We start from the raw sequence: 15,070 nt of genomic DNA, 5'->3' as shown, positions 1-15,070 counted from the left end.
AAAAACAACAAATAAATGGTGGTTCTGGGCTATATGTGCGATATTATTTGTCCAGGGTTCTGTCCTGAGTTAATTTAAATCTTGAATATGATAATGTGGCTTCTCTTGGCAATAACGAAAAGGGAGAACAGAAATAGTCTAACATCATTTGGACCAACACATGTAACTGAATGCTTGGAAAAGCAAAACATCAAATTAATGCTCCTAAATATATTTTTTTAGCTTGCATGCTTAAGTTTTGCCAAAGATTTCATCAAGCCAGTGCCTCCAGAGGACATATTTTAATATAAAAGAGGAAGTGGAGCATTAACTGATCAGTCCTTGCAATAAAAGAAAACCTCCAGAGGCACACATGCATAATTATCAGAGCCCTGTCAATTTATTAATATATTTAGATGTGTGAACAATTCAGCTATGCAGAAATGCTAGAGATTATCTGCAACAACATACTGTCTATGTAATGCACATTTATAATTTTTTGTAAAGTACTACATTTAAAGATTTTCGGAATGTTGCTATTCACAAATACTGTAGCTGGCCACAGTATTCTATGATGACAAATGCAGAAAGACAACTGTCTAAAGGAAACACACATCTATTCATCCACCTAGGCATTCATCTTTTAACCTCGTAGGTCAATCCTGGGCCTAAAGGAGCTGCAGCGTAGGGATGGAACTACGTAGCTCTGATTAGACGTCAATGACATGCACAGAGGACATAAAATTTCTTTGCTGAAAAGAAAAATGATAAAAAAACCAAAAATGAACATAAAAGCTCTGCACAGAAAGCAGAGCGGCACAAGAGTGAACCTGGCCACCTGCACTGTGAAGCTGCAATAAAACCCATGGTGCCTCAGAGCCACCTCTAATGGAAACACTTATCTTTATTTCCTCTAGTGTAATTTAGTTTTCAATTATTTTCTGGAAATAGATTACTTTTGGAAAGTAATCTATCGAAATGTTTCCAGACACATTCACTGTCATTAATATTCACTGTGGTCTATAATACATAGTGGCCTTGAAGTGCAAATTCTAAGCACATAGAATATGTGTAACAAATTAAAACTGGTATAAACTAAAAAGGCACACACTGCAATGAATGTTAAAATAGGGCACCATAAATATAAATGACATAAACTGCATTGTTAAAAGAAGGGTGTTTCAACCAGAAAAGGAGATATATGGCTTTCAATTCTTCAACAGATCATTCCATGGATCAAAAACGAGCTGATGCCTTTTGGACTTGCTTTTGATTATTGGATTGCAGTAACACAGAATCAATAATGGTAATGTGGACCACCAGGGGCATACCACCGCCCAAACCCAACACAGATAGGCGTGGGACACAAGTTCAAGGCACATGTTTTTTATTTTTATCTTTTCCCTCATGGAAAATGCCTTCCCCATTCTCGACAAGTACAGCACAGTCCCACACAACACAAGACTCTTCTTCGTTTTCTCTTTTCTTTTTCTCTCTTCCTCCACTCCTCATAGCAAGCTTTGTCATCTACCACCGGACTCTGGCTTCTTTTATAAGGCACCCAGAAGTGCTCCAGGTGCTTGTTGACCCTCTTCTGGCAGCACTTGAGCTGCCCATAAGGCCTCAGCAGCAGCTGTAGCACCCCCTGGCGGCGGCCACGGACCCCACAAGGACTGTATCGCACTGCATCTCCCATGGAACCCTGCTGCAACCCAGGGGGGCTGCCACCTAGCACTACAGGGGAGGTAACACTATGGATATGCTCCCTCCCCTGGTCCTTCCAGAGTGGAGGCATCCCGCTGGGCAAGGGCCCCTGCCGTGCACCACAGTAGTATCAGAAGCAAAGAAGAACGCAACATTAGCTAGAACACCATTCCCCCAATGGACTAAGGCACATATAGCTCTGTGCTAAATTTGACAAATGTGAATGTAGTGTACCTTTCAATACAGTTTTTAGATTTTTAAATCACTAATACTGCATGGATTGAGAGTCAGTTCCACAACTAATTGTTCAACCCGACCATACATAAACATAAAGGATCTGCTAATTCTTATAGAAATCAGTATTAAAAATAAGCACTTTTATTCTTCTGAATAATTTTTAAAATGTAATGTATCATAAAGATTTGTTTAGAATTGTTTTAATTGGTCAATAGTAGGACCATATTGTAAAAAAACGCTTTCACTTCATCATGAGCATGAACACAGCCATACCCTTCATTGCCATTTGTGAGGGGAGTTCATTCAGTTAGCAAAGGCCTTGGTGTCATTTTAACCTCCATGACTACCTGGAACAAAGTAACTGCAAAAGTCAACTTTCTCTTATTGGAAAGTTTTGAAAAGAATTTTGTAAAATGGGTGTTTTTGAACTAATATCTAAAACTGAGACATTGGCAGGGTATGTGATGTTTATCCCTTTGTTATCTTTAATGATGATCAAATTAATTTATTTGTACAAACTAGTAAGGGTCTTAACTCTAGATAAGCATGTTTGTTTTTTTAGTAGATATAAATGTATTATTTCATTTACATATAGTTTAAAGAAAGGCAAAGTTTTTTTGACTATTTACTTTTCAGAAAGTAAGTGTTATCTAATAAATAAATATTTGTAATGTTCTTAGAACAAATGAGGGCAGGCAACTCAGTTCATGGCAGAGCTGCTGCATATCCCTGTTTCTAGAGATTTAGTGAACGCAAGAAGGGTAATGACAACACAATGCTACTACATGACATCCTGACCTTTAGGGACAACAAGGGCTTCCTTCTTTTACATGGAGAAATTAAACTGCCTCCAGGGAGGAGAGAACTGGTCCATTAAACGCATATGAGAGCGCAGTGGTGCTCACTATTGGGGAATCACTAAGAGGGAGTTTTACCTCAATGAACTTTTAATAAAAGCTGGTCTTCCCATTCAGAGATCAATAGGAAAAAAATAATTAAGCCTGAATGAGACATTGGTCGATCACTGAAGACACTCACACACAGCACCTCACTCATTCATATTGGGTTAATTTAGTGTCCCACAACTCATAAGTGATTCCAATGTATAGCCAATAGTGATGCTGGTTTGAAATTTAAAGCTTATGTTACTTAGTGTTGAGCAATGAAAAGTAAGAGAAAGAGAAGCCAGTGTGTTGAGACAGAGAGAAACATGAAGCAAAGAAAAGGGCCAAGTGGGTTAGCCACACTAATGTAGAGACTGAGGTTTTACCATTCAGGCTCAAACTGGTAATAGAGTTGTTTTTTGTATTTGTATGTCTTTTTTATTTTCTATTTTGCGTTTCCTCTTTTTTCAATGATATACCACCATTGTATTCTCTTCTATCACTACACACACATGCAAAGACAATCCCCCCCCCCCCATTGCCATTTCTGTTTACCACTGCCAGTCCATCCCACCGCTGCCGCCACTTGTGATGATTCCGGGTTTAAGGTACCAGGAAGTGTGGAGCTACCTAGACTGTCATAGGATCCAGAAACACTTCCTGGTGCAACAACATTGCCACCTAGAAGCACTTTTAGATCAGGCAGAACTTACCTAGGCAAGGGGAATACCCCCCTGACAGCTGCCCCTGGCATCAACCAATTACCTAAACAGAGCCTCCTATTGGGACTACAGCTCCCATGCTTCATTTCAAGTGTACAAATAGGGCTCCAGCAGAGGGATGCTGCCACCCAGCATATTAGGGAACCACGTGGCCCCAGAAGGCAGTCTCCCTCTGCTCTTCTTCTATGGCAGCCTACAGACTGGGAAAGGGAATACCACCTGTCCAGGCCAGGATGCCCAATCATTCAGTTGGTCCATACCTTCGCAGGACCTCCTGGCTAGGTAAGGAAGCCTCCATCCCAGCTGAAATGCCAATCCATCCTTCCTCTCCAACACAGTATATACACTATGTATAAATATGTGTGTGTGTGTGCATAATAAAATTGTTTTATAAACTTCATAGCTTATAGTAAGTCACTATAATATGTAATGTACAGTATATGGTAGAATTATATTGCTGGTGTCATGATCTGGCTTTTGTTGTTAATATTTCATATCGATTTAACTTCTGCGGTGGGCTGGTGCCCTGCCCAGGGTTTGTTTCCTGCCTTGCACCCTGTGTTGGCTGGGATTGGCTCCAGCAGACCCCCCGTGACCCTGTAGTTAGGAAATAGCAGGTTGGATAATGGATGGATGGATGTATCATAAGTATAAAAGTAGGCACTGGACATGTAAAGGAAAAGAAAAAGGTATTTGAAACTGCCTGCAGGTTATGCCAAGCATTTGTAGCAGTGTATGATGAAGTGTTTTGTGGCCTTTGGATGTTATTTAATGGCAGAAGGGTACTACTAGAATTTACCTTTTATACAAGTGGTCACTGGTGGGATTGAACCGTTTGCTAGCTACTACAGTATTTGTAAATTAACCTAAGTGATAACAGGAGCTGTTCTCTTAAGACTAATCAGACTTGCAATGGAGGTCTTGCTTACAATACAATGAGCCTCCACTAGTGGGTGAAAATAAAGGACATGCTTGTATTTCAATTATAGTGATGACTCAATATTTTTTTATTTTCTTCAACACACAGTTCTTAGTTTTTCTAAGTTTGTGGATACAACCTGATAAGCCTAGCACTATTTTCCTTAATTCTTAGTTTGAATTCTGGTTATAAACATTTTTCTGTCCTTTTGACTACAATCTTTGATTTACATTTTAGGTCACCTTACATGTATATTCATGGTTGTGCCTTTTTTCAGTTATTGACTATGATTTTTGTGTGATGTTCTGAGTTCTGTTGCTACTCAGTTTCGATTTTAGTCAGTTTATTTTCCCACTTACCACATCCTTAATCCATTTCTTTCTCCTTACTTCTGCTGCCTAGTGCAGACAGTATAGATGTATGTTGTGGTTGGATTCTTCATACCGCTACAGTAGTTACTTTTTGTTGATGGACTGCAATTGATAAGTCTAGTTTGTTTGGCTCAATGGCAATAAAACATTATAGTTATGTCCAGGTGTCCTAGATATTGGTGCGTTCTTCTCTACTCAAATGTAATGGTCACTTGCATGCAATTTTTCTCTTTTTAAAAGATTAGTCTGTATTAATTTTACTTTTAATGGGGAGCATGGTGGATATGAGAGTAGTGTTAAATTAACATAATCTGTGTCTTTGAGTCTCCTCTGATTTCTTTTTGCCCTCAAAGGCAGGGCCTTCTTAATTCATGGGCACACTGGGCAGTTCCCGGGGCCACTATGTTTATGTTCATGCTAATCTATATATGTTGTGACTTGCTGAGTGGTTGTGCAGGTAGGGGCCTTACTGCACTGCTTTGCCTATAATGCTGTTAAGATGGTCCCGCTCAAAGGACATGCTGACACTAAATTGACCCAAAATGCTGAAAACACATTACTTTAACACGCTTTCATCTTAGTTAAATCCTGATGCTCTGTATATTCAATTAATTATCATTATTATTCATGGCGGCTCCAAAATCCATACTAACCCCTACAATATCTACTGTTCTCTGTCTGGTTTTCTGTGGTGGCGATCTGCACCACCACCACCTGATCAGAGCACCGTGATGGATTGATACATTGATGGATTAAAGGCCAGAAATCCACATGACCATCATCATCAACTTCTTCCATGAGAACCCTGAATACAATGAGGACTGATTGAGGACATTGATGTTAGGTAGAATGCCTAGAGGGGGCTGGGTGGTCTCATGGCCTGGAACCCCTGCAGATTTTATTTTTTTTTTCCTCAGCCGTCTGGAGTTTTTTTTTTTCTGTCCTCCCTGTCCATTGGACCTTATGTTTATTCTATGTTAATTAGTGTACCCTAATTTTAATTATTTATTTTGTCTTTTTTCTCTTTCTTCGTCATGAAAAGCACTTTGAGCTACATTGTTTGTATGAAAATGTGCTATAGAAATAAATGTTGTTGTTGTTGTTGTTGAGTGAGGGGCTGTGCGTGAGTGTCTTCAGTGATGGACCGATGTCTCATTCAGGCTTAATTATTTTTTTCCTATTGATCTCTGAATTTGGGATAAACTACGGCTCACTGTCAAAATATATAAAATGAACAGATAAATAACTAAAACTTTGATTTCAATAAAAAGTTGCCTTTCCTCTTACATTATTAAAACTAAAAATCATATAAAACGCTAAAAAAAAAAACTTTTGAAGAACAGGACAGAGACACCTTTTTTTGAATTTCTATTGAGGTATCAGAGTAGAAGAGCATAATAATAAAAATGGAAAGAAATTAAAGGTGGATAATTGGATGCACAAAAATATGGCCAAGAACCCTCTTCATATCATTCAAGTGTCACTTGAAAGTGATCTGCTTGAAATTTGCCAGTGCATATTATTTCATACATGTCCGCAATACATCCACCACATGACAAACTAAGCATGGAAAAATAACTTTTAAAGTTAATCTCTTAAATGACATTTCTATTAAATTTACCCATACATGTCAATCAAGACAGCTGAAGCCTCACAGAAAGCAGCTCTGGAGAAAGAGTTATATAACTCCTAGTATTGAGTGGGCTTTTGACAAGGTCCAAAGTGTTTTATAAACCTGAAAGCTCTCTTACATGAGATAGAAATCTGACACTGCACAGAATGGTCCATTTTATCACTTTTTTTTTCTCTATAGCACTTATGATGACTAAGTGGTGAAGCATACTCTAAATCAAGCAAGAGCAGTTTCCATGACAGCAAATTACTGAGAGTTTTACTCAAGCTGACTTATGCAAGTAGAAACTGTGAAAGGCTGCATTATAGCACTAGAATGGGCAAAAGGAATTGTGGTAATGCGTGTTAATACTTCCTATTGTTTTTGATTTAATGAACAAGGTATATTGTTACAATAAAGCTAAATTATTTTTATTGGTTCATTTGAATTGCAAAGGTAAATGTTGACAACAAAAGAAAAAAATATAAAAAGATGTTATTACTTAAAATGTATAGGTACTGGACATTTATGACTCTGAATTGAATTAAATGAGTATGAAAATGATAAAAGGAAATGTAAAGTGTATAATCCACTGAGCATGCCATTATAATGGCAGGGGGAGTTTTTACAAAGTTGTAGTTTATCTAATGCAGTCCTCATTTGATTCAAGAGGAAAAGCAGGTTTTTCCAGCCACACTACTTATATTTTGAACATATACTTCAGAAACAGAAAGTGTGTTTTAGTTCTTAATGAAAAGACAAAAAAAGGACAGGAGTGGAATCCTGATTAGTTAGAGATAGATAGATAGATAGATAGATAGATAGATAGATAGATAGATAGATAGATAGATAGATAGATAGATACTTTATTAATCCCAAGGGGAAATTCACAGGGAGGGAATTAGTTTAGGGAAGAACTGTAAACAACCTCAGTGCACAGAAGATGAATTCATGGTTTTTGGACTGGTGAATGAGAGGGCTAAAGATAACTCTAAATGATGCCCCTCAAAGAGATGTGGTGGGAAATTAAAGGGATGCTGGAATGAGTTAAGCTGTTTTGCTTTTTTGGTATATAATATTGTTTTTCTATTACAGAGGTTCTGTGGTCCTGATGATAACTTAAAAACATAAAGGGTGCAATGAACCTTATTTGTGTTAACTTTGAAAACTAACATAAAATGGTGCATATCATGGCAAGTGTTCCTGTTATGATTCTGTTTTATTTTTACATTTTCTTAGCTTTCTTTTAGAGCTTTTTTTGATCTTCATATGTCTATAAAGGTTTTTGACCACGAAGATTCCATGTATTGTGGGTTATTTTTGTAGAAAAAGGTTACCTTCACTTTGTTAAAAATATTTTGTGCTGTTTCAGACACCATTTTAATTTTGTTATGGGTGCTGTCATTTCTTGAGTCCTGTTGACAAGATGTGACTCCCTGTTACCTGCAGCATGGTCACTGAGGTTTCAACATCGCATGTTGTTAATGAGATTAATTTAAAAGCTGGCACTGCTTGGCATGTTCTCTCCCAGGTTTGTGGATATTTCCTTATGATACTTAGTGAAAATCTTTCTTTTTCATATTCTTAGGCTTATGACTTTTAGGAAATGTTTCTTGACTCCATTTTCCAGGTTTTGTTTTTAGACTAAATGTGATTTGATTTTGAGTTTTAATCCCTGAATGTTTTTTATTAAGTCTCAAATTAACTAAGTCCCAACTATTTGAGCCAGTATTCTTCTCCATTATACGTTCAATATAGTCCTTGAGCCTCACCGACTGTGGTCTGCCTGACTGTGACTACAATGTAAACGTGAGCAACACTGGATCACCACAAACAACAGTCCTGTCTCCTTTTCTCTTCGCCCTGTACTCCTCGAATTAGGTCATGTCACTTGCACAAATTTACTAATGATTCTGTAATGATTCTGCACTTATGGGGTGTATTGAAAAAGGGGAAGAGACAAGAGTATAGTCATTAGGTGATAAACTTTGCTTCTTAGTGAAGAAAGAGCTTAACATCAGTAAAACCAAGGAACTGGTTTTTGACATTCACCAAGCGACTACACCCAAGCACTACTACAAGTATATGGGGGTTCACATCAATAACAGGCTGGACTGGCCTCATAACACAGAGGAACTATACAAGAAAGGGCAGAGCAGACTCTTTGTGGGAGACTGTTGTGGGATGTGAAATCCTTCACATCTTCTACATCTCTGTGATGGCCAGATGTGAATTTTTACATAGTGGTGTGCTGGGCCAGTAATGTCACTTCAAGAGAGGCCCACCTAATCAACAGGTTAAGTGAAAAGACAGGCTCACTATTGGGCACAGTCTCGACACTCTGGAGGTATTATCAAATGAGAGAATGGTAACAAATTGAATGTCATTATGAACAATGCTGCACATCCTCTCTCTGACACATAGCAATGAGGATTTTCAGCAGAAGTTTATCAAGATATGCTACTGGGACTCCTTTATACCAACGACAACACGCCTGCTTAAGGCCTCACTGTGAGTGTGACTGCGTAGTCAGAAGATTTTAGTCATTCTGGTGTATATTTGAAAGGAGTTTACTGTTTTGTCATAATTTAATAATATGTATGCATTTATGTACTGTATTTATTCATTATTTACTAAGATGCCTTAAAAAAGCCAAATTGTTTCCCGGGGACAAATAAAGTACAATCTACCAATAGTATAGAAGAGTAAGACACAGGTCAAAGAAGACCCATGGGAAGTGTGCAGGATTTCAGACCTGTAAGCTACCCTACATATTGCCAAAAAAAGAAATCTGTTCCTCAGCTGTAACTACAGTAAACACACTTTTTACAGCAATGAGCTACATCTTGTGTTCATTATTAAGGGATCTAACTGCTACAACTTCCACATAAGACTTCAGCAAAAAAAAAATCTTCCTTTCAGAGAACCAGTGATAGGTATTATTAGGAGTATCTGTCTGGTTTCTAAAATAAAGTCAATTTCAAATTCAAACTAAACATTATCATGTTGAATTAAACACAGAAACAAAAATAAAATCTATTTTATTTAGTTGACTTGTACAGTGGGAACCATTCCCAAACAAAAACATAAGTGTGTGTTTTTGAAAGACTAATTTCAAGGATGCACTGACAGATGTTTATCCAGAATTGAAGAAAAGAACCCACATGATGAACAATAGCCACCACACTAACCGCAACTCTGTTGTCACCCTACCTCAAAAGAAAGTCATCATTCATTTTGAACTTGCAATTATCAGAGGCACTCAGTTGAAACTCTGGATCCTTGTTAATTTAATTCTAGCCATACCAGCTGCCAATAAAGTGGGTTTCCTGTTGGCTCCCCGAATCTTCTGAGCTTGTTTCCTTCCCTTTTACAATATATCCACAGTATACATAGATAAATCAACATATACAGTCATATGAAAAAGTTTGGGAACCCCTCTTACTCCTTTGGATTTTTGTTTATCATTGGCTGAGCTTTCAAAGTAGCAACTTCCTTTTAATATATGACATGCCTTATGGAAACAGTAATATTTCAGCAGTGACATTAAGTTTATTGGATTAACAGCAAATATGCAATATGCATCATAACAAAATTAGACAGGTGCATACATTTGGGCACCCCAACAGATATATGACATCAATTCTTAGTTGAGCCTCCTTTTGTAAATCTAACAGACTCTAGACACTGTCCTCCTATAGCCTTTGATGAGTGTCTGGATTCTGGATGGAGGTATTTTTGAGCATTCTTCATACAAAATCTCTCCAGTTCAGTTCAATTTGATGGCTGCTGAGCATGGACAGCCTGCTTCAAATCATCCCATAGATTTCTGATGATATTCAAGTCAGGGGACTGTGATGGCCATTCCAGAACATTGTACTTCTCCCTCTGCATGAATGCCTTTGTAGATTTTAAACTGTGTTTTGGGTCATTGTCTTGCTGGAATATCCAACCCCTGCGTAACTTCAACTTTGTGACTGATGCTTGAATATTATCCTGAACAATTTGTTGATATTGGGTCGAATTCATCATGCCCTCGACTTTAACAAGGGCCCCAGTCCCTGAACTAGCCACACAGCCCCACAGCATGATGGAACCTCCATCATATTTGACAGTAGGTAGCAGGTGTTTTTCTTGGAATGCGGTGTTCTATCTTCCACCATGCAAATCGCTTTTTGTTATGACCAAATAACTCAATTTTTGTCTCATCAGTCCAAAGCACTTTGTTCCAAAATGAATCTGGCTTGTCTAAATGATCATTTGCGTACAACAAGCGACTCTGTTTTGTGAGTGCAGAAAGGGCTTCTTTCTCATCACCCTGCCATACAGATGTTCTTTGTGCAAATTGCGCTGAATTGTAGAACAATGTACAGATACACCATCAGCAGCAAGATGTTCTTGCAAGTCTTTGGAGGTGATCTGTGGGTTGTCTGTAACCATTCTCACAATCATGCGCATATGCCGCTCCTGTTTTTTTCTTGGCCTGCCAGACCTGAGTTTAACAGCAACTGTGCCTGTGGCCTTCCATTTCCTGATTCCATTCTTGACAGTTTAAACCTCTGATAGCTTTTTGTAGCCTTCCCCTAAACCATGAGACTGAACAATCTTTGTTTTCAGATCTTTTGAGAGTTGCTTTGAGGATCCCATGCTGTCACTCTTCAGAGGAGAGTCAAAGGGAAGCACAACTTGCAATTGACCACCTTAAATACCTTTTCTAATGATCGGACACACCTGTCTATGAAGTTCAAAGCTTAATGAGCTAATCCAACCAATTTGGTGTTGCAAGTAATCAGTATTGAGCAGTTACATGCATCCAAATCAGCAAAATTACAAGGGGACCCAAATTTTTGCACAGCCAGTTTTTCACATTTGATTTAATTTCATACAACTAAATACTGCTTCACAAAAAATCTTTGTTTGGAAAACACCCCAGTACTCAGATGTTTCTAGGAAATGAAAGACATACTACTGTTATCTTTTTTGTTGAGAGTTAATTATTATGCAGGCTGAGAGGGGTTCCCAAACTTTTTCATATGAAAGTATTTGTAAATACTGAAAATAAAGAGTTCATCGTGTCTGATTCATTTGGACAGCAACATACACTCCTTTGTTATCTCAATCTGTCACACTAAAACTAATGCAGCTTCATAGCTCTTGGCCTCACACAAGAAACAAACTTCTTTAAAGTGACAAATTCAGACATTTCCAGTAATGAATATTCCAGCTTTACATAAGAGATATGACCTCTAAAAAGATGCTCTAATTTCTCTTAAATTAGTTCTTTTGTATACAAAGAAGCCTTTTCTATATAGAATAACCTGGAAATATATCTGTTAGAGGTGCACCCCGGGACTTCTTCTTTCGGTTGCCACAGCGGATCATCTCTTTCCATATCTTCCTGTCCTCTTCATCTTGTTCTGTTACACCCATCACCTGCATGTCCTCCCTCACCACATCCATAAACCTTCTCTTAGGCCTTCCTCTTTTCCTCTTTCCTGGCAGCTCTATCCTTAACATCCTTCTCCCAATATACTCAGCATCTCTCCTCTGCACATGTCCAAACCAACACAATCTCGCCTCTCTGACTTTATCTCCAAACCGTCCAACCTGAGCTGATCCTCTGATGTATTCATTTTTAATCCTGTCCAACCTCATCACATCCAATGCAAGTCTTAACATCTGCAACTGCCACCTCGGGTTCTGTCTCCTGTTTTTTTGGTCAGTGCTTCCCATAGGTGCTTCCCTGGACAGTCTGGAAAAAAAAAACTGATACAGGAGAAGACAACACTAAATGACCCTGACTACCTTCTTAACCTGACCAGGTTGAGTGAATTGACTCTCTTCACTTTTTCTTTGTAATTGTGTTATATTTGTGAAGGCCACTACTCACGTTGCTAAAGACAGATCAGTTGTTTTAAAGTTGAAATAAAGACAGAGAATACAACATATAAATAGAGATCAGTCTTAAGTGTTTTAAACACCAAATAAGCATCATCATGGATTGCCATCCAGCACCTTTGGTGCTATACCTTATTTTTAATAAAATAAGCAGTCTACTACACATAATCAAGGAGAAGGAATTTAAAAGGCCACAATTTCACCGAAAGAAGCCATGCACTACACAAAAGTGAAAGGTATGTTACCCCAATTTCAAATGCCAAAGGTTTGCACACCAACAACATTTATAAATCATACTGGTTCAAATAAAATGGAAAAGTAAAGCCACAAAAGCAAACAGAGCTATAAACATTTTAATTTTGCAACACTTTTGCAAAAAAAAAACCTTTCAGTTTCTGATGCTTTGCTATCAAAGACCAGCACGATAACAGCATTATTTCCTAATATGATTTGCCAGTGTTAAAGTACTGTAAGAAGATTTTTGCCATGCTTATCATTTATAAAAGCAGTGAACCTTTTAAAAAGATAATAAAACCAGTAACTTACCCAAAACACCCAGTCTGTAGTTGATGGTAACGACAATGACGTTTCCATAACTAGCGAGAATGCTCCCATCAATCATGTTTCCTGTTCCTTCCATATAGGAGCCCCCATGAATATATACCATAACTGGCTTTAAGCCATTTTCGTCATGGATATCTGGGAAAATATATAACAATTGTTTAACATCAGAGGAAAGTGACGTATAATTCAAGACAAAGAGATACATTTCTCAATTATTCAATATTCAATATACAATCTTGATTTAATCAATCAAATTTTTGTCTGAAGACAGATGACTGTGACTGTGCAAACAGAAAATGGTTCAAGACAAGAACCAGACCAGTCTCAGGAGCCAATGAATCACAGTTACACAGAGAAAGCACTTTCTGGGTTTGTCATTAAGTTTATTTTTTTATTCAATAAACCACTTACTTAAAAAAAAAAAACAATATATACTTCTGTGCAAACCATATTTATTGAATAATCCATCCTTCCACATACAGGTTTTACTTAATCCAGATTTTAAGAGAGTTAGAGTCTATCCTGACAACGTCAGGTGCTGCCATGCATGGGGCACCAGTGTATTACTGAATAATGTAGAATTTTAATTTTATTACTAATGCTGTTAACAATCCTGGCCATTCACCTCATGTGTGAAATTTGCCCATTCTCGTTGTGTTCATATGGGTGTGGGCTATGCTGTTTCCTTCCCAAGTCCCATAGACCCCCCAGGCTAGGTTATCTGGTGACTGTAAAGTAGTATTTCATTCAAAAATGTGCCATGTGATAGACGGCATCACATCCAGAGATGTCCCCAGTGTTGCTGGGATAAACTCTGCCCCTCTGAGCTTGTACTGGATTAAGTAGGTCCCATAATGGAAAGAAGAATTCCGTTATTGCATTATGAAATTAAGAGTCATAAATTGAATATTTCAGCATACATTGACCAGATGAAAGATGACAGAGGAACAGAAAAATAATCTATTAAATCAGCTTAATGTACTTTGAATCCTCTGACTGTTAAAATTCACAGAGACGGTGTAATTGATGTTACTGATACATTAGCAACATCTAGCCTTTTGTACAATATCACATCTTTATTGTTAGCCAATAGTCACTCAAATTATGTAATTTTTTTTGTCCTTATGATTTCAGTTTTTCAAAGACACAACAACTTAACACCTCTATTATACATTAATTATATGTATATATAAATATATACATACACATTCAGTGTCATTTAGCATTTCCTGTAATGATAAAAATACCTCCGAACACAGTGTTAGTAGTAAAAGTACACATAACAGTTAGTCTGCATGCAGAAACATTGCATATGGAATTTCACATACTGAATATACAGTACAATATGTTCTGTTCACTGTAATGCCCCACTGAAAATGCTCACTGTCAGCCCGCAGTGACTGTCTTTTCTTTTTTTAGACTCACACATGTGACTGAAAAATTGTTATGTGCAGCATTTGTGAAAAAAGAAATTGCCATGTCCTAAAATGAATTTCAGTATTTCAGTAATTTTAAATTCAATGACACAGGTAATTGAATATGTCATGAAAATGTCCGCCTTAATGTGTTTCCTATCTTTTACTGTTTGCCATGTTAGTTACGGTACACGTGCTTAATCGTACAGTGCATTCATATTCGCTTTGGTGCATGTGTCAGACTTTTTTTCTAAACTGCTAAGACTGCTCAGGGATTTTTATGGTAAAGATACAACAGAATTGCCAGTGATGTCTAAGCCTGGAATTCAAAAGCACTTTGAGCTACTTTTTGTATGAAAATGTGCTATATAAATAAATGTTGTTGTTGTTGTTGGGATTCATTCTTTCATTTTATAATAATTCTTTAGATTTTGCAAATATTACAGTTTTGAGTCTATCAACAATCCACATAGTAAACTTTATTTTCTTCATAGTGCCTTTTAATAGTGAATGTCTTCTCATGGTTCTTTAAAATAAAAGAGCAGAATCTGCATAAATAATTTTTATAATTGAAGCACAGGTAGATAACATGACAACCTGTGATGATGTTAGGACCCGGCCAGTTCTGGGGTGGGAGACCATCTAGAAAAGCATGGGCTGCTGCTGGAAGAGGTGATGGTGAGGCCACCAAGGAAGGCTTACCCTGTAGTCTGTGTGTGGATCCCAATGCCACAGTGCAGTGACGGAGACACTGGGCTGTAAAAA

The 15,070-nt window shown here is 37.6% G+C and overlaps 1 protein-coding gene across 2 annotated transcripts in view; it reads right to left on the bottom strand.

Moving 5' to 3' along the window:
* The window catches only part of nlgn4xa (neuroligin 4 X-linked a), a 553,330-nt gene that overhangs the window by 330,979 nt on the left and 207,281 nt on the right, over positions 1-15,070 (bottom strand). For both annotated transcript variants that reach the window (XM_051927218.1, XM_028800872.2), the window contains one exon: positions 12,873-13,025. In XM_051927218.1, coding sequence (XP_051783178.1) covers positions 12,873-13,025 — 153 coding nt within the window. The remainder of the gene's footprint in view (positions 1-12,872; positions 13,026-15,070) is intronic.

The sequence above is a fragment of the Erpetoichthys calabaricus genome, chromosome 4, assembly GCF_900747795.2.
Source record: "Erpetoichthys calabaricus chromosome 4, fErpCal1.3, whole genome shotgun sequence".
In the NCBI taxonomy this organism is placed as follows: domain Eukaryota; kingdom Metazoa; phylum Chordata; class Cladistia; order Polypteriformes; family Polypteridae; genus Erpetoichthys; species Erpetoichthys calabaricus.
Note: the sequence above shows the minus strand (reverse complement) of the source record. Positions and strands in the feature narration are given on the sequence as shown.